Source organism: Antechinus flavipes, chromosome 2, assembly GCF_016432865.1.
Source record: "Antechinus flavipes isolate AdamAnt ecotype Samford, QLD, Australia chromosome 2, AdamAnt_v2, whole genome shotgun sequence".
Classification (NCBI taxonomy): Eukaryota; Metazoa; Chordata; class Mammalia; order Dasyuromorphia; family Dasyuridae; genus Antechinus; species Antechinus flavipes.
The window spans coordinates 542,577,229-542,596,811 of NC_067399.1; the positions used below are offsets into that span (position 1 = coordinate 542,577,229).

At 34.1% G+C, this 19,583-nt stretch overlaps 1 protein-coding gene across 5 annotated transcripts in view; it reads left to right on the top strand.

The window, feature by feature from the left end:
- Positions 1-19,583, top strand: part of CSNK1G1 (casein kinase 1 gamma 1) — a 253,246-nt gene that overhangs the window by 207,081 nt on the left and 26,582 nt on the right. For all 5 annotated transcript variants that reach the window (XM_051980879.1, XM_051980876.1, XM_051980880.1 and 2 more), the window contains exons 5-10: positions 5,288-5,439; positions 12,608-12,842; positions 16,322-16,407; positions 18,286-18,370; positions 18,672-18,820; positions 19,447-19,554. In XM_051980879.1, the coding sequence (XP_051836839.1) occupies positions 5,288-5,439; positions 12,608-12,842; positions 16,322-16,407; positions 18,286-18,370; positions 18,672-18,820; positions 19,447-19,554 (815 nt within the window). The remainder of the gene's footprint in view (positions 1-5,287; positions 5,440-12,607; positions 12,843-16,321; positions 16,408-18,285; positions 18,371-18,671; positions 18,821-19,446; positions 19,555-19,583) is intronic.

The following is a 19,583-nucleotide window of genomic DNA, read 5'->3' on the forward strand; positions in this document are numbered from 1 at the left end:
ATACACTTCGACAACGATATTGTATGAGGACATATTTTGATGGAAGTGGATTTCTTTGACAAAGAGACCTGAGTTTCAATTGATAAATGACGGACAAAAGCAGCTACACCCAAAGAAAGAACACTGGGAAACGAATGTGAACTATCTGCATTTTTGTTTTTCTTCCCGGGTTATTTATACCTTCTGAATCCAATTCTCCCTATGCAACAAGAGAACTGTTCGGTTCTGCAAACATATATTGCATCTAGGATATACTGCAACATATCCAACATATGAAGGACTGCTTGCCATCTAGGGGAGGGGGTGGAGGGAGGGAGGGGAAAAAAAAAATCGGAACAGAAACGAGTGTCAATATAAAGTAATTATTAAATAAAAAATTAAAAAAAAAAAAAAAAGAAAGAAACACTGCTGGATCAAAGGGTATGCACAGTTTGATAGCTTTTTGAGCCTACTCCAAATTGTTCTCCAGAATGGCTGGATGCGTTCACAATTCCACCAACAATGTATCAGTGTCCCAGTTTTCCCACATCCCCTCCAACATTCCACATTAACTTTCCCTGTCATTCTAGCCATCTGACAGGTGTATAGTGATATCTCAGAGTTGTTTTAATTTGCATTTCTGTGATTAATAATGACTTGGAGCATCTTTTCATATGGCTAGAAATAGTTTCAATTTTTTCATCTGAGAATTGTCTGTTTATATCCTTTGACCATTTATCAATTGGAGAATGGCTTGATTTCTTATAAATTAGAGTCAATTCTCTATATATTTTGGAAATGACACCTTTATCAGAACCTTTGACTGTAAAAATGTTTTCCCATTTTATTGCTTCCCTTCTAATCTTGTCTGCATTAGTTTTGTTTGTACAAAATCTTTTCAATTTGATTTAATCAAAATTTTCTATTTTGTGATCAATAATGATCTCTAGTTCTTCTTTGGTCATAAATTTCTTCCTCTTCCACAGGTCTGAGAGATATACTATCCTATGCTCTTCCAATTTATTTATAATCTCATTCTTTATGCCTAGGTCATGAACCCATTTTGACCTTATCTTGGTGTACGTTGTTAAGTATGGGTCAATGCCTAGTTTCTGCCATACTAATTTCCAATTTTCCCAACAATTTTTGTCAAATAATGAGTTCTTATCCCCAAAACTGGGGTCTTTAGGTTTGTCAAATACTAGATTATTAAAGTTATTGGCTGTTTTGCCCTTTGAACCTAACCTATTCCATTGATCAACTAATCTGTTTCTTAGCCAATACCAAATGGTTTTGGTAACCACTGCTTTATAATATAATTTTACATCTGGTACAGCTAAGCCACCTTCATTTGATTTTTTTTTTCATTAATTTCCTTGAAATTCTTGACCTTTTGTTTTTCCATATGAACTTTGTTGCTATTTTTTCTAGGTCATTAAAACAGTTTTGGGGGAGTCTGATTGGTATAGTGCTAAATAAATAGATTAGTTTAGGTAGTATTGTCATCTTTATTATATTTGCTCACCCTATCCAAGAGCATTTAATATTTTTCCAGTTGGTTAGATCACACTTCATTTGTGTGGAAAGTGTTTTATAGTTCTGCTCATAAAGTTTCTGATTTTCCCTTGGCAGAAAGATTCCTAAATATTTTATACTATCAGTAGTTACTTTAAATGGAATTTCTCTTTGTAACTCTAACTGTTGGATTTTGTTAGTGATATATTAGAATGCTGATGACTTATGTGGGTTTATTTTGTATCCTGCAACTTAGCTAAAGATGTGGATTATTTCTAATAACTTTTTAGTAGAATCTCTGGAGTTCTCTAAATATACCATCATATCATCAGCAAAGAGTGATAATTTGGTTTCCTCATTGCCTATTCTAATTCCTTTAATCTCTTTCTCAACTCTTATTGTCAAAGCTAGCATTTCTAATACAATATTGAATAGTAACAGTTATAGTGGACAACCTTGTTTCACTCCTGATCTTATTGGGAATGGTTGCAGTTTGTCCCCATTACATATGATGCTTACTGATGGTTTTAAATAAGTGTTACTGATTATTTTAAGGAAAAGTCCATTTATTCCTATACTCTCAAGTGTTTTTAATAGGAATGGATGTTGGATTTTATCAAATGCTTTTTCTGCATCTATTGATATGATCATATGGTTTTTGTTAATTTGGTTATTAATATGGCCAATTATACTGATAGTTTTCCTAATATTGAACCAGCCCTGCATTCCTGGTATAAAATCCTACTTGATCATGGTGTATTATCCTGGGGATGATTTTCTGTAGTCTTTTTGCTAATATCTTATTTAAGATTTTAGCATCAATATTCATTAGGGAGATTAGTCTATAATTTTCTTTCTGTTTTCAACCTATCTGGTTTAAATATCAGTACCATGTCTGTGTCATAAAAGAAATTTGGTAGGATTCCTTCCTTCCCTATTTTTTCACATAGTTTATATAGCATTGGGGCTAGTTGTTCTTTAAATGTTTGGTAGAATTCACGTGTAAATCCATCTGGTCCTGGGGATTTTTTTTAGGGAGTTGATTAATAGCTTGTAGTATTTATTTTTTCTGAAATGGGACTATTTAAGCAAATTTACTTCCTCCTCTGTTAATCTGGGCATCCCCTCGATTTTAATCCTTTGCTGCCACAAAAAGAACTGTTAGCAATATTTTTTTAGTTATAGGTCCCCCCACCTTTTTTTTTAAATCTCTTTGGAATAGGGCACCTAAATGACTCAGTGGATAGAGCATTGGCCCTGGAGTCAGGAGGACCTGAATTCAAATATGATCTCAGACACTTGACAGTTATTAGCTATGTGACTCTAGGCAAGTGACTTAATCCTGATTGCCTCACCAATAAAAGAATCTCTTTGGTATACAGATCCAGTAGTAGTATTGCCAGGTCAAGGAGTATTCATGGTTTTAGAGGTCTTTGAGTATAGTTCCAAACTATTCTCAAGAATGGTTGGACCAATGATGCATTAGCATTCTAAATTTCCCACATCCCACTCAACATTTGTCATTTTCCTTTTCTATCACATTCACCAAATTAGCTGATAGATATGAGATGGATATAAATAACTGAGGTTTGCTTTATTTTGCATTTCTCTAATAAGTGACTTAGAGCAATATTTTTTATATGACTTTGATTTCTAACTGTTCATATCTTATGAACATTTGTCAATTCAGGAATGACTTGTATTCTTATAAATTTAACTCCATTTTCTATATATTTGAGAAATGAAGCCTATATCAGAAGAAATTCTCTGGGATTTTTTTTACACTAGAGATTACCATGTATTTCCTGCCATCTTATTTCCCCATTTATCTATCTCCTTTCATCTTGTCCCTCTTAAAAATTATTTCATATCGGACCATAGCTTTCCCAATGTGCCTTCCCTTCTTTGAGATTTTTTTTTCTTCCCTTCTGTTGTCTACTTGATTTTTCCTGTACTACTTGATTTTTATACCTGAGTATGTATATTATTCTCTCTTTGAGCCAATTCCAATGAGAATAATAAATATTGTCTGCCACCCTCCCATTTTTCTTCCATGGTAAAAGCTTATTCATGTCTTTTTTTTATGTAAGATCATTTATCCCATCAGAAACCAATTTTTTTTTTTAATTAATGGGACATTTAACAAGATGTGGCATCTACATTATGACTTCACCCTCAGGGCTGTCAGACTTATAGCTGAAGTATCCTGTATATATTGTTCCCTTTATTGGAACATATGCTCCTTGGAAATAGAAGCTGCCTTGCTTTTTTACTTGTGCTGCATATAATAGGTATTTAAATCCTTTTTTTATTTATCTATTTTCAGTGAGAATGAGGAGCACAGGATAAGCAGATATTGGATAGGTCTCTACATTATGTCAGATGTCATTATCTTTCCCCAAAACCAAATGTCTCTTCCAAAATTCCTTACTTATGTGGAAGTTACCACCATCTTTTTAGTTTCCCAGTTTCTCCTTAATTATCTTTAACTTTTCACTCAACTAAATTATTCTCTTCAAAGTTACCAAGGATCTCTGCCCAGTTATCCATTCTGGTGGCCATTTGTCAGTCCATATAATACTTGGATCTCTTTGCATTTGATCCTGTTGACTTTTCTCTCTTCTTTAATCAAATAGGGACTTCTTTTAAAAATAATTTATATTTTCCAACTTTTTGAACACCTTATTGAATCACATTGTTTCTCATTCTTATCCAGTGCTTTCTATTAATTTTTCTCTGTTCTTTTTAACCAGTGCTAAATTGTTTTAATGACTGCTGCTTTATATTGTTGTTTGGGATCTAGAAGTGCTATTTTCACTTCATTCCTATATCTTTTTATAATTTCTCTTGATATTTTTTATTATTTTATTGAATTATATAAAGTATCCCCTTGGTAATTTGATTGACATAGCAATAAAAGTGTAGATTAGCTTTAATGGTATTGTCATTTTATTGTATTGGTATAGCCCACTCATGAGCCCTGAATTTTCCTCCAATTATTTAAGTAATTGGAGACCATGTAATCTGAAAATATTCTGTTGTTTTATATATACACTGTGGAGAAAATTTCTATCTTTAAGTAGAAAAGTAGAAATTAGTATCTTGTAGTTGCGGATTATGAATCTGGTGAAAATCCAGCTTTTTGCCTTTCACAACTACTTAGCAGAAATCAAACACTAAGTAAGGATCTGTTGATTTGTCTCCAACAGATAATAAAAAAACAGGAAATACCAACTGCTGTTACTAAAAGAGTTCCTGTTGTATTGGCACGTGGCCAGGGTAGCATTCTCTGTGACCTCTTCACTAAAGAGTTTAGTTTGAGCTCTTTGTGGAATAACAAAGGCAAACTCTAAAATGTTGCTTTACCAGCAGGCTTGGAGAGAATTAAGGAAATCAGCCTACTCAACATGATCTGTTAGCTTGATTAAGGTCACTGAGCCAGTTTGACCTTTTTAAAATACTGTACTTTTAAGCATCCTTTGGGAAGAATAGTTTACTCTATGAACTGATAATAGATCATGGATATTTTTCTATTCTGTATAGGAGAGGGAATGTGGTTGGTACTTGGGAAATAACTATTCTTACATCCCAATCCCTACTCTAGTTAATTTGCATTGAAACTTGTGTTTATTGGTTAACTTCTCTGTTAAGAATTATAGAAGAAAATGAAAATAAGTCTCATCCTAAAGACTATAAATCCCCATTGAATTCATGCCAATATTGCCATGTGTTTTGATTTTTAATTTGTTTTTAATTCCCTTTCCTCCCTTTCTTTCCTCTCCTCTCATTTTAGCTGAAGGCCTACCCCAGGTGTATTATTTTGGACCATGTGGGAAATACAATGCCATGGTACTGGAGCTTCTTGGCCCTAGCTTAGAGGACTTATTTGACCTCTGTGACCGAACGTTTACTTTGAAGACTGTGTTAATGATAGCCATCCAGTTGGTAAGTAAAGTATGGTGACAGAACTTGCTTCCAAATATAAGCCTATGTGTTTGCGTGTATGTACGTATATACGTGTGTGTATGCATTTTGTATAAAAACATTTTTGTACTGTGCTTTAACTAGCAATGATTCATTGAGCAGCATCTGAATTTTCATACTTTTTATGGCATTCTAGGAAGTTTTCAGGGACATCAGATTTAAACAAAGAAAAGTAACATTAGGCTTACATTTCCCAACCAAAAACTTAGAAATATTCTAATATATAAAAACAATTTGTACCTTGGGCAATTTCCCCATCCTTCAAGGTGAAGTAAATAATTTAGTGACAGAGAGATTATAATTTTTGAAATCATTCAGATGAAATTGATTTACTTAATGACTTACTAGTAGATTTTTAACATATGGTATTAAATTTTTTATTTGGTTGGCTTCATGAAAAGACATAAGATACAGTGCACTAAGCAGCTGTTACAGGGTCTGAACCAGCATAAGGGAAATTCTACCATGATGAAAAAAAAAATCTATTCTTGCCTCTTTTCATAGCAGAAACTGCCATAGTTACAGAGGCTGGTTATTCAGTTCGTGAGAATAAAAATTTGGAAAATGAAATCAATTTCATTCTCAAATGAATAATTACCATGAGAAGAGTTAGTCCCTAATGAGAAAGTTGTAGATATATGATTATTTATTGACAAATAGTTATATGTATTGGGCAAGACTTAGAGAGTTTATAAAAATCTGCCCTGTCTTCCCAGTTTCAAATTTAGATATTTAAAAGTCCTATAACTTCCATAAATGATGAGAAAAGCCTCCACAAATTATAAACCTTTTTTTTTTTACAAAAATAATGGTAACATGATTAATAGCTTATATGCTACCTTGTGCTTTTACAAAACACTTCACTTAGAACAGTTTTATGAAGAAAGTGGTACACATATTGTTGTTTTCTCCATTTTACAAATACAAAAAAAGTGATAATTTAATGATTCACCATTTCTCCATTATATTGATTTTAGCATTATAAAATCTTTACTTTTTAAAAAACAAATAAAAATGGGAAAAGATTGAGTTTTAGGCTTTTATCTTTTTAGTGACAAATCTTATGTTTTATTTTTTCTGGTATGTATGTTTTGAATTGTGCAGTTACTATTAGTGGTAAATAGCAGATAGCTTTCCACTCTAATTTCTGGACTGCAGGTTATTATGTGGCAGTAGCCACTAAAGGATTTCTGGTCGTTTTGAGAGAGAATTATTTTGCATTTCTCTATAGTCTTGATAACACTGTGGAGTAATACTATTGCCAACAGTAAATATGTGTGATAGAGAAGGCAGTGTGCTGCTGAAAGGAAGCAGCATACTCATCATAATGAAGAGTATGGAATTGAAAGTCAGAAAGCATGAATTTTAATTTCTGCTCAGCAATTATGACCTTGAACAAATGGCTTATCTTCTCTGCCTCAGTTTCTTCATCTGTAAAATTATGGGTTTGAATTAGATGATCTGTAAAGGAAAGACTCTTCTCCCTGACATTCTGTGATTTCCCCACTAGTATACTTAGCATATGGTACAGAAGGGCATAGATGGTAGTGGCTTTTGGCTTATAGCAGGCAAGATTTCAATATCTTATACTGATCAGTTCCTATCTACCATTTATGGATACCTGAATTAAGATGTCTGGGACTCAGTTGTTTGCTGTAGATCTAAATATAGAATACATAATAAAGCAGACTAAATATAACCAATTCTCTTCACCATTTGTGAATTGGAATCATTGTTCTGGAATTAAGTAAACTTTCTTTCACTTCCTTACACTATTATGGGATTTTTTTGTGGTGTTGTTCTTTTTTACAATATAATGATACTCTGGGAGCAGGTTTCTTGGGGAGGTTTTCTGGAGGTAGCCTTAGTTTTGGTTCAGAGTAATACTCACTCCAAATGCAGCCAGGTGTTAAAGTAGTTCTTTATTGTTTCTTCCAAAATAGCCCAGTTAGCTTTCTTTGGTTCGGACAGCTCTTGTTGCTCTCTGAATTTTGGTTCTGCCCGACTGCAGATTAGCTTCTCAATCTCCAGAACTGAACTCTCATTCTGTCAATCTTTTGAAGTGACTTCTGGCTCTAGCTCAATTCCAACTCGTGGCTTCTTCTGAACTGACTCTCCTCCACTCTGAATCTTTTCAACTGACCCTGCTGACTGAGCTCAATTGTTTTTATGCTCTCTCAAAGATTGACTCCTCCTTTGAGAGTGGGATTATGGGAGATGTGAATTCACAAAGTTAACTTTGTGAATCTCCCATATTTGTGAACTCTAATGAGTACTTAAATACATTAGTGAGTTAGAGAATTTGCTAAGTACCATGCTAAATTAGGCAACTGACTTATCACTTTGTAAGGATTCTAACATCTCCCACTTTCTTTTGATTTAGAACATAAGGTGGTCATGACCTCCCTGACTTCTCAAGGAGGTGAAAACCCCCAAAAAAGGTGATCACGCCTTCCCTGACTGCTCAAAAAAGAAGTGAAAACACCATAAAAAGAATGTGGTCATATCCTCCCTGACATCTCAGGAAGGGAGATGAAAACACCAAAGGAAATGGGAAATCAAATCAGATTAGCGGGTTTCTGAAGGGGCTCATTTGAAAAAGGTATACATAAATCCATCAATATGGGAGGCATTACACATAATTACATAGATTACATAAGCACATAGCAATATAACACAGGCTAATAGTAATGTAACAAATGACATGAATCAACATGGGAATTTATACATGTCCATAAGTCCTAGAAATAGTCCAAAAGGAATCCATTGTCCATTAGTTCATGTTCCAGGAATCCAATAATTCCTGTAAGCTTTGAAGTACTGCAATAGTCTCATCAGCAATTTTTCATCTCAGGGAATCCAATGATTCCTGCTGGTTTTTGTTCATCTTGTGTTAGGGAATCCAATGATTCCTGAAGATTTTAAAGTTATTTTAACAGTCTCACTGTCAGCCATGCTCTTTCAGTGTCAGATGATTCTTAAATCTTCTCCTTTGTTTTGAGGTTTTTCTCTTTTTCTGTTTCTTCTCCTTCATTTTATATATATATAATATATGTATATATGTATGCATATATATACACATATATATAATATATGTATATATGTATGTATATACATATATATATCTTGTTCTTCATTTTTTGCCTTAATTAATGCCTCTTCTAATCTTGTCATATTCTGCTTCACAGGAGATAATTGTGTTTCTGCCTCTCCCCTTCCTTCTTCCTCCACCCATGAAGGGTTAATTGAGAGAGAGGGTCATGAGATGAGGAATGATCTAATTTCTCCTGCTATGAATCTTTTTTTTTTTTAATTTTATTTTATTTAATAATACCTTTGTATTGACAGAATCCATGCCAGGATAATTTTTATACAACATTATCCCTTGCAATCACTTATGTTTCGTTTTTTTCCCCTCCCTCCCTTCACCCCCCCCCCAAGATGGCAAGCAGTCCTATATATGTTAAATATGTTGCAGTATATCCTAGATACAATACATATTTGCAGAACCGAACAGTTCTCCCGCCGCACAGGGAGAATTGGATTCAGAAGGTAAAAATAACTCGGGAAGAAAATCAAAAATGCAAATAGTTCACATTCCTTTCCCAGTGTTCCTTCTTTGGGTGTAGCTGTTTCTGTCCATCATTTATCCATTGAAACTCAATTAAGTCTCTTTGTCATAGAAATCCACTTCCATCAGAATACATCCTCATACAATATCGTTGTCAAAGTGTATAATGATCTCCTGGTTCTGCTCATCTCACTTAGCATCAGTCCATGTAGGTCTCTCCAAGCCTCTCTGTATTCATCCTGCTGGTCATTCCTTACAGAGCAATAATATTCCATAACATTCATATACCACAATTTACCCAGCCATTCTCCAATTGATGGGCATCCATTCATTTTCCAGTTTCTAGCCACTACAAACAGGGCTGCTACAAACATTTTGGCACATACAGGTCCCTTTCCCTTTTTTAGTATCTCTTTGGGGTATAAGCCCAATAGAAACACTGCTGGATCAAAGGGTATGCACAGTTTGATAACTTTTGGGGCATAATTCCAGATTGCTCTCCAGAATGGTTGGATTCGTTCACAACTCCACCAACAATGCATCAGTGTCCCAGTTTTCCCGCATCCCCTCCAACATTCATCATTATTTTTTCCTGTCATCTTAGACAATCTGACAGGTGTGTAGTGATATCTCAAAGTTGTCTTAATTTGCATTTCTCTGATCAATAGTGATTTGGAACACTCTTTCATGTGAGTGGTAATAGTTTCAATTTCTTCATCTGAAAATTGTCTGTTCATATCCTTTGACCATTTATCAATTGGAGAATGGCTTGATTTTTTATAAATTTGAGTCAGTTCTCTATATATTTTGGAAATGAGGCCTTTATCAGAACCTTTAATTGTAAAGATGTTTTCCCAGTTTGTTGCTTCCCTACTAATCTTGTTTGCATTCGTTCTGTTTGTACAAAGGCTTTTTAATTTGATATCCTGCTATGAATCTGATGGATAAGGCGAATACGACTCGTTGGCATCCATCTGATTCCTTCTCCTTCTGTAGAAATATAAGCAAACTCTCTCTCCCAGGCAGTTAACCTATCTAATTCCCTTCTATTTACAATTTTTGGAATTTCTCCTCATCATCTGGTAATTACATTGGAGCTGTTTGCACTGGACACTGCCCTATTGGGTTAAAAGGTCTGTATTCTCCCCAACTATAATCTCTTCCTGCCATGTGATTATTTTTAGGCTGATTGATCAAGTTTTACTATTGAATTTCTAAAGACTCTCTGGGTGTAACCTTGGCTGCCATCTTGCCCCACCGCCTCTCATTTCCCTGAGTCAATCTGCATTCAGAGGCCCAGTGAAAGCCTCAGTTACATTTTGGACATGGGGTTTTGGGTTTTTTTCTCTCACTCTGTCTTCTCATTCTATCTCCATATTTACAATGAGTTCTCAAATGTCCAACTTTCCCACACTGAAAACATCTACGAGTTTCTCAAGAAGTCCCTTGCCAAGAGGGATCCTGTCTTTCCATGTTCATCATAGTCTGTGCATAATAAGCATTTGTGCCCACTATGGCACAGCGTCTTATGATCTCCTCTAAAGGAGCATCTTTGTCTAGTCCCCATATAATTCTTTTGCAAACCTCATTGGCATTTTCCTTAGCTAGATGTCTGGTCATTATTTCTGTAGCTGCATTTTCTCCAATGGTTCTTATTACAGCTGTTTGTAAATGTCCCACAAAATCAGCAAAAGGTTCATTGGGACCTTGCTCTATTTTTGTGAAAGCTTTACATCCATCTTTCTGTCCAGGGAGACAACTCCAAGCTTTTATTGCAGCCTTAGAAATTTGCTCATACACTGGTATGGGATAATAAATCTGTTCTGAATTCTCTGCATAATGACCTTCACAGCTAGTTGGTCAAAAGCGATTTATACAATAGCTCCTGTTTGCCTCTTGCGTTAGGCTTGAATCCTACATAATTCATGATACTCCAAAAGCCACAATAAATTTTGTTCTGATTCTAAATGTGTTCTAGCTATGGATTTTCAATCATTCGGGGTTAAAACTTCATAAGACAAATTATCTAGTAACATTTTAACATAAGAAGATGTAGCCCCATAAAGAGTGCAACCCTTTTTCAAATCTTTAATTTTTTTCAAATTAAAAGGAGTGTATCTTCTCCCTTTTTGACCTGAAGAGTCAAGCTCTTCAATCACAGAGTATGCCTTTATAAAATCAGATATATCTTCTCCTTCATTTTTTGCCTTAATTAATGCCTCTTCTAATCTTGTCATATTTTGCTTCACAGGAGATAATTGTGTTTCTGCCTCTTCCCTTTCTTCTTCCTCCACCCATAAAGGGTTAATTGAGGGGGGTCATGAGATGAGGAATGATCTAATTTCTCCTGCTGTGAATCTAATCTTTATCATTTTCAACTAATTTAGTTGGCACTTCCCCCTCCTGCTCTTTCTTCTTTTTCCTCATTCTAACACTTACATAATTTCTTATAGCCAGTTGTATTAAATTGTATGTATAGAGCATATTTTTGGAAATTGAGTTTGGATGAGAATTGTAGTATTCACCTAGTTGCTTTCCTACTAATTTCCACTCATTTGTATTCAATTCATTTTCCGTAGAGAACCAAGGAGATGTGTACTGTACAGTTTTTAAAAGATCAACGATATGCTCCCAGGTTATAATTAAATTTTGATTTTTTTATAAGTCTGGCAATGGTCTCTAAACATTTTCCTTGAACAGAAGGCTAGTTTGTAAACACCTGTCCCATCTTAGATGAAATTCTACTTTAACTTTTTAAACAAAATTTCTTTGTTGTTCTCACCCTAATTTCTGGGTTGAGACTTTTCCACTGGAATCAGGATCATAGCTTTTTCCACTGAAATCAGGGTCCTGTCAGTCCCACGTTCAGGCACCAAAATGTGGTGATGGTGTTCTTTTTTATAATATAATTGTTCTCTGGGAGCAGGTTTATTGGGGAAGTTTTCTGGAGGCAGCCTTAATTTTGGTTCAGAGTAATAATCACTCCAAATGCAGCCAGGTGTTAAAGTAGTTCTTTATTGTTTCTTCCAAAATAGCCCAGTTAGCTTTCTTTGGTTCGGATAGCTCTTGTTGCTCTCTGAATCTTGATTCTGCCTGACTGCAGATTAGCTTCTCAATCTCCCAAACTGAATTCTTACTCTGTCAATCTTTTGAAGTGACTTCTGGCTCTATCTCAACTCTGACTCATGGCTTCTTCTGAACTGACTCTCCTCCACTCTGAATCTTTTCACCTGACTCTGCTGACTGAGCTCATCTGTTTTTATGCTCTCTCAAAGATTGACTCCTCCTCTGAGAGTGGGATTATGGGAGGTGTAAATTCACAAAGTTACAAAGTTAACTTTGTGAATCTCCCATATTTGTGAACTCTAATGAGTACTTAAATACATTAGTGAGTTGGAGAATTTGCTAAGTACCATGCTAAATTAGGCAACTGACTTATCACTTTGTAAGGATTCTAACTTTTTTTTTTCTTTTGGAGCTTGTTACTGTTTGAAATGCAGTTGTAGAGATATGGGAGTATTCATCAGTAATCAAGTTTTGGTTTTTTTTTTCTTTTAGATTTCCCGAATGGAATATGTCCACTCAAAAAACCTCATTTATCGGGATGTCAAGCCAGAGAACTTCCTTATTGGCCGACAAGGCAACAAGAAGGAACATGTTATACACATTATAGACTTTGGCCTGGCAAAGGAATACATTGACCCTGAAACCAAAAAACATATACCATACCGGGAACACAAGAGTTTGACTGGAACAGCGAGATACATGTCCATCAATACCCATCTTGGCAAAGGTGTGTTCAGTTTTCTCCCACGAAAGGAACAGTTCACTGAAAACAATTATTCATCTCAATAGCCCTTTTCCTCCATTGATTTCATTGTATATTTCAAGTCTTAATTCTTACTGTTTATTTTAAACCAAGACAGCAAGGTCCTGACTATTATGACTTCATATAGAACAAGATACTGTTAAACCACTAAATGATTTAGACTGTCTTTATGTGCTCAGATAATCATATTGATGTTTTGTTATATGAAACTTAATGAAATTTGATTGAAAGCATTTAGCTAATGATTTTTGTAATTATGGCTGAGGGCATATATTTATATGTAAGAACTATAGTTCCTTACTAAAAGCTAATTCCACAATAGGAAAGAACAGTTAACCAAATCATACCTTATATTTCTGCTTATATACCATTTTTACCAGGCTAATTGCTTAGGCCTCAGTCTGGATTATAAGTATTACTTGAAATAAATTTATTTGTTGTTTCACAAGCCCTTGTATTTCTTCTCATCATGCTAAAAGACCTTACTTAATAATTAATAAAAAATATATAAAAACTTCTACCATTATCATATTCACAGGAATAATAACTATATTGCCTGGAATAAATCAGTTTTATTACATAATATTTTTATATTATTATTATAATAAAGGAATATTTAAATATTTTTTCTAAGGAACTTCAGGGAGTTGAATTTGTTGAATGTAATTTGTGCTTTTGATATCTATAGAACATTTGCAAATCTACAAAGTAAAGTTATCAATGAGTAAAAAAAATTGTTATGTTTAGATTTGGTTCAGGAGATTTTGAAAGCAGTGGGGCTTCACTTGAGCTGAAATCTAGTGTAATAGAAGAATTTTTTCAGTTTTTTTAAGACAGATTCTGATATTACGTACAGAATTGGTCAAGAATGTGCCTCATATGTATACTCTTTTTTAGAGAGAACTTTATATGGCTTTAAAAAATAATAGATAAAAGTCATTTGCTTAGGTGACACTGACAGTCCTCCATTTTTTGTGTGTGGTATGTTTTATATTTTGAGATGTGTCTAATGTTGGACTTGAGGGCTAGGTAATCTTCTCTTGATTTTGTAACTTTAATGGTAGTGGGTAGGGACATTCAGGAAAAACTAAAATAAGTGGTAGAAAGTGTTATATTATTTTGGGATCAGAGCAGTCCCCTTAAATCATTATTGTCACTTGTTGCTGGATAACTAGAAAGGATTATGTTTCTAATCAACCTGTTTAATCAGATTGTGGCTAGTATACTGTGAAGAATAGATATGCGTTTGGTATGTGTCCAGTAGAATGTTTTGCTCTTTGAATCTGAGTGTATTTAATATGAGAGAGAGAGAGAGAGAGAGAGAGAGAGAGAGAGAGAGAGAGAGAGAGAGAGAGAGAGAGAGAGAGAGAGAGAGAGATTATTGATTGTGTGTGTGTGTGTCTGTCTGTCTGTCTATCTGTCTGTCTAGGAAGGGAATGGTAGTGTAGTGGCCCTGAAGGAAGCTAATTTGCTATTAACATTACATTCAATACTTTCTGTATTAATTGGTTAATAAAACTGTTCATGAAAGCCCAACTTTCCCTCATGAGAGTCTCAAAGACTAAGTCATATAGTCTGTTTTTCTCACTAAAAGAAGGATGACAGCAATATTTGGGGAATTTTTGTACATTTAAAGGAAGCACAGCTTTTCAAATGTTTATGAAATAGTATGAATCTTTGATTGTCCTGAAATAATTCATGGGTCACTGATATTAGTACTCATCCTCAATGATAATGAAGATGACCTACATGAATTACCTGTGAAAGGAAGTGACAAATTAATATTGCTCTATCTTTACTTTTTAAAGTCATGTTAAAGACATGGTTGCTTCTAAAGTCCAGTGTCTCAGTCTATGCCATTATTTAAAGGTAAAAGACATAATTTTGATTTTAATTGCATTGAAATAGCTTACAAAAGTTTTTAAGGTGGCCTGTCTATCCAGAAAGGGAGAAGAGTTGATATTTCTCTTTGAGTAAGATGGCTATTGGGCATCCCATTCCCTTTATAATAATTTGGAGACTTGTGCCCTCTAGTGTGCAATAGTAAACTGCAGTCATTTCCTGATGAATTTTTACTACAAAGGGGCCTCTTTTTAAGGGAAGTGAAAGTAAAAATAGAGAAGCAATGGATAATTATGATACAATGTAAGAGGCTACAAGAAGAGGTTTGTCTGTATTGCTTTGCTAAAATCTTACCCCGACTCTGTTTTTCTTCCATGAAATCTCTTCTTCCTTAAGCCCTGTTTTAGACTAATTTTGTAAGATTAAAAACTGTGGTTTCATTCATTTCATTTTTTTCCCCTTTATTTATGTCATAAAACTATGTAACTGCTTCCCTAATGCCAATTAAAATCTTTCCAAAGACATCTTCCTAAGCACCATTTAGAAAGCCTATTTCCCTCTCTACAGTTTATTCTAATTTCTATTCATTTGTTTTCTATACAATTCCAGATCATTAGAAACCGTCAAGTTTGCTGTCTCTGTATCCTGGTATGAATAGCTTCCCCAATCTGCTTGGATCAAATGGTTAATTTTTTAGATACAAAAGAGATATGTTTATATATATGTATATCAGGCATCACATAAAAATTTCTCAGATGAAAAGGAGTTGCAAGTAGAAAAAGTTTAAGAAACCCTGGCCTAATTGATAACTGGACTTGTAGTTCTAGTATATTTTTTAAAAGAGTATAGTTTTCTTTATATCCAGCTCTCCCATACTTTGCCATTTCATTTGTTCCCCTTCCGCTTCCTATCTACACTCTCAAAAAACAAATGAAATCCCTATAACTCAAATTATTTTAGTTGATAAACTTCCAGAGGGTAGTGACTTTTTTGGCCTATAAATTACTCTTCCCATGTGGGACACTTTGACTACATATTACATGTTATTCTTTTTTTATTAGTATTATATATTTTTATTTGCAAAACATATGCATGGGTAATTTTTCAACATTGACACTTGCAAAACCTTTTGCCAACTTTTCCCCTTCTCCTCATCCCCTCCCTTAGATGGCAGGTAGTCCAATACATTTACATGCTATTCTAAAGTTATTTAGGTATTATATATACACGTGAGTGGAACATATTTTAATCATATAAAACCAATAAAAAATTTTAAAGTATTTTGATGAAAAAAATTCTGAGATACTTTTTTCAGGAGTAACATAGTTCTATTATTGCCTTGGCAGTTTAGGATTTCGTTGGTTTGGATTGCTTTCTAGTTTTGCATTTGCTACATGAGATTTATTTGCCAATGAAAGATCTAGACAAAGGAGTATGTACATGTTAATATGATCTAGAATATTGTCCCCCAATTTAGATATAAAAAGAATTAGTAAAGAGAGTTTTTCCACACCAAAATAATTTTAGGGAATTACTGGTTGTGATTCCAGTTTTGCTTTAATAGCTGCAATTTCTGTTGTTTGATCTGTTTTACCTTTTAGAGCAAAGCCGAAGGGATGATTTGGAAGCCTTAGGCCATATGTTCATGTATTTCCTTCGAGGCAGCCTACCCTGGCAAGGACTCAAGGTATATGTGGAAAAAACATAACTTAGGGTTTTGTTTCTGTACTCATTTGCTAATTTACAGATGACTATGTTGTTTGTTATTATAATCACAAAGTGGAAGATTGCTGAAAGAAATAGATCTAGGAATGATTTACCTTCAATTTATTATTTTTTAATGTTCACTGAATATTGACTTATGAGAGTACTTTCTCTAATAGCAGTCTATTTATTAGAGTAATTCTTCCCCCTACCTCCAATATTTTTTAATTTTTTTTTTTTTAAGAATCTTTCTTTTCTAACCTTAATTATGCTTATCTGTCTCTGGATATAACCTCTCCCCATTGCCATTAGGTGGCAGAAGGAATGTTCCCCACAAGTAGATGCCAGCAGATGTTCTGCCTTTTGCAGGGAAGGAGTTCCCCTGAAGGAATCAAAAGAATTTGCTACTCCATTGTAAATTAAAGATCTCATAGAGGAAAATGAAAATTCAATGTTTTAGTTTTTTTAATTAACAAATTTCTGACAGTAAAGCAGCATTGGCAGAGTGAATAGTGGGCTAGTCTTGGATTGAAGAAAACCTGGGGAAAATACCTCACATTTTCAATGCCTTGGGCAGCATTCAGATACTTTTAAAGTCACAGATCAAAATGTCAGTCTTTATTGATGTAATTCCCTATGCCAGTGTAATTACAGATCAGTATCAAAATAAATGTGTGTATGTGTTTTCTATTATTTTTCATGAATCTTTATATTCTGTTATGTATCTCTCCTTTGCTTCATGTTCATAAAGTATTTTATGTCTCAGTTATATAAGATTCAGAAGAACTGAGTTTTAGTTTGATTTGCTCAGCTGTGTGGTCTTAGACTCACCTGTATGGTCTTAGACTCACCTGTGTATGCCTTAGTTTCACAGAGTTTAGAATCTTAGAGATCATCTCACCTAGCCTCCTAATTTAACAGATGAAGAAGTTAAGGTTAAATAATTGAGACATAAAAATACTGTACCAGTCCTTGAAGTCAAGGTAAGAGACATAAAATGTTTCATGAGGAATTGCAAACACAATCAGAATTTGCTGATCAGTAATCTAATAATGTTTGGTCTTGATAGTTGTCATTTTCAAAATAGCTTTCAAGTATTTAGTTGAGGTCCTTTGCAGCTTTAAGAATGTCAAATTTATTTTTTAACTCTTACAAATAAACTTTTTCTCTTATCCTAATTCTAAATTCATGAGCCATTTTTAGTGATTCTAAGTCTAGAATTCTTTTGATTCATCTTTGAGTACCATTACTTAAAACTGAGTGAAATATTCTTGGGATAGTCTCACAGCCATATTGAGGATCTGCCTTGGATCAGATCTAAGGCACATTAAACTTCTCTACTTATATTATTAATAAACCTCACCTCTTAATGTTTTAAGATATTATAAAACCAGCATTAGTCCTAATGTATATCTATTCTCATTTTCATCTTTTGCATGTGTTTTCTCTCCTCTCTAAAAGTATTTATATGTACTTTTGTTTTATTTCTACCCAGGTCTCTAAAAGATTTTCAATAAAACCATATTTATTTCTGTTTTTGAATTAATAATAAAAAATTTTTAAAATTCTTACCCACTGCTCTTATTCCATTTAATACTGTTTATATCTGTGATTAGACTACTAAGTATGTTTTGCAAATAAGTTTCTGTGATCAAAGTAGATGTTTTATGCACATCTAAATATGCCACTATACTATGTTTACCCCATTTGCTAATTTGGGAATAAGGGCATAGAGAGGGAATTGAGTCTGTTTAACAAAATCTGTTAGTTTGAGTTAAATCAGTATTACTTCTCCAAATCTGTTGAATATCTCAATGTCAACACTTATTTCCAAATAAATTTTTTTTTTGGTTCCCTGTAGGCTGATACATTGAAAGAAAGATATCAGAAGATTGGAGATACCAAAAGGAATACTCCAATTGAAACTCTCTGTGAGAACTTTCCAGGTAAAGTCCTTTTAGATTTTTCTTTGAATTATAGGGATTAATTTTTGTCTTTTTGAAATGACTAATTCTCATTGGGTGGATATGAAGGTACCTACCATATGATTACTTTCTTGAAGAACTTATAAGGTGGCACATGATTCATGCCATCAGTAGGAAAAAGATATAACTCATTACCCTTCTTCTCTCCCTTCCCCCCAATAACTCAGGGTAGGTTTTATAAGTTCTATTTAGTACTTGAAGAAGCTTATGCAGAAAGTGTACTTTTTTCATTCTGATGTTCTTCTAATTCCTTTCCCAACAGAGGAGATGGCAACATACCTTCGATATGTCAGGCGATTAGATTTCTTTGAGAAACCAGACTATGATTACTTACGGACACTCTTTACAGAGCTCTTTGAAAGGAAAGGTTACACCTTTGACTATGCCTATGACTGGGTTGGAAGGCCAATTGTAAGTATCCCCTCCCATCTAATAGTCCTCTCTCACTCTTAAACCAGCACTCATTCTTTCGCTTTTTTACTGTTCTTGTTTAAATCTTTTGGAAAAATAATTGCCTTGAACGTAGATGCTATGTTCATCAATGCCTTTAGTCTGATTCCACAGTCTGCTCTCAAAGGTAGAAAGCAAGAATAATTTTGCTAGTTAGCTTTAAGACATTAATAAGTATTTTAAGAGAAGTTGGGTCATATGTTTCAAAAGTCTATATGGTGTAAGGCATAAGGTACCTAGAATCTCTGAAAATAGAAGGACTTCACACCACAGAAAGTTTCTTTTTTAGAAAATCTCAGAATTTGCTTTTCTAGGAGTGAGAAAATGTGTTCCTCTGCAGACTTTGATTATGTTTAATACCCAGTATACCATGCTTCTTTAAAAGATATTTAAATATGTATTAAGGTCTCACATTGAGGACTGGGAGCCAGTACGGACCATGCTATTTTTTATGAAAGGGAAAATTGAAGAGATAGTCTCATTGCCTAGTTTTCATTTATAACATCACAGTATTTTAACTATCAGTTAGAAGAGGAACAAAATCAGTCCTATTTTCCCTACTTGGTTTTTTATTTTTATTTTTCCAGCCTACTCCAGTAGGGTCAGTTCATGTAGATTCTGGTACATCTGCAATAACCAGAGAAAGCCACGCACACAGGGAACGGCCATCACAACAACAACCTCTTCGAAATCAGGTCTGTGATTCTTTACTGTCCTTTCAGCT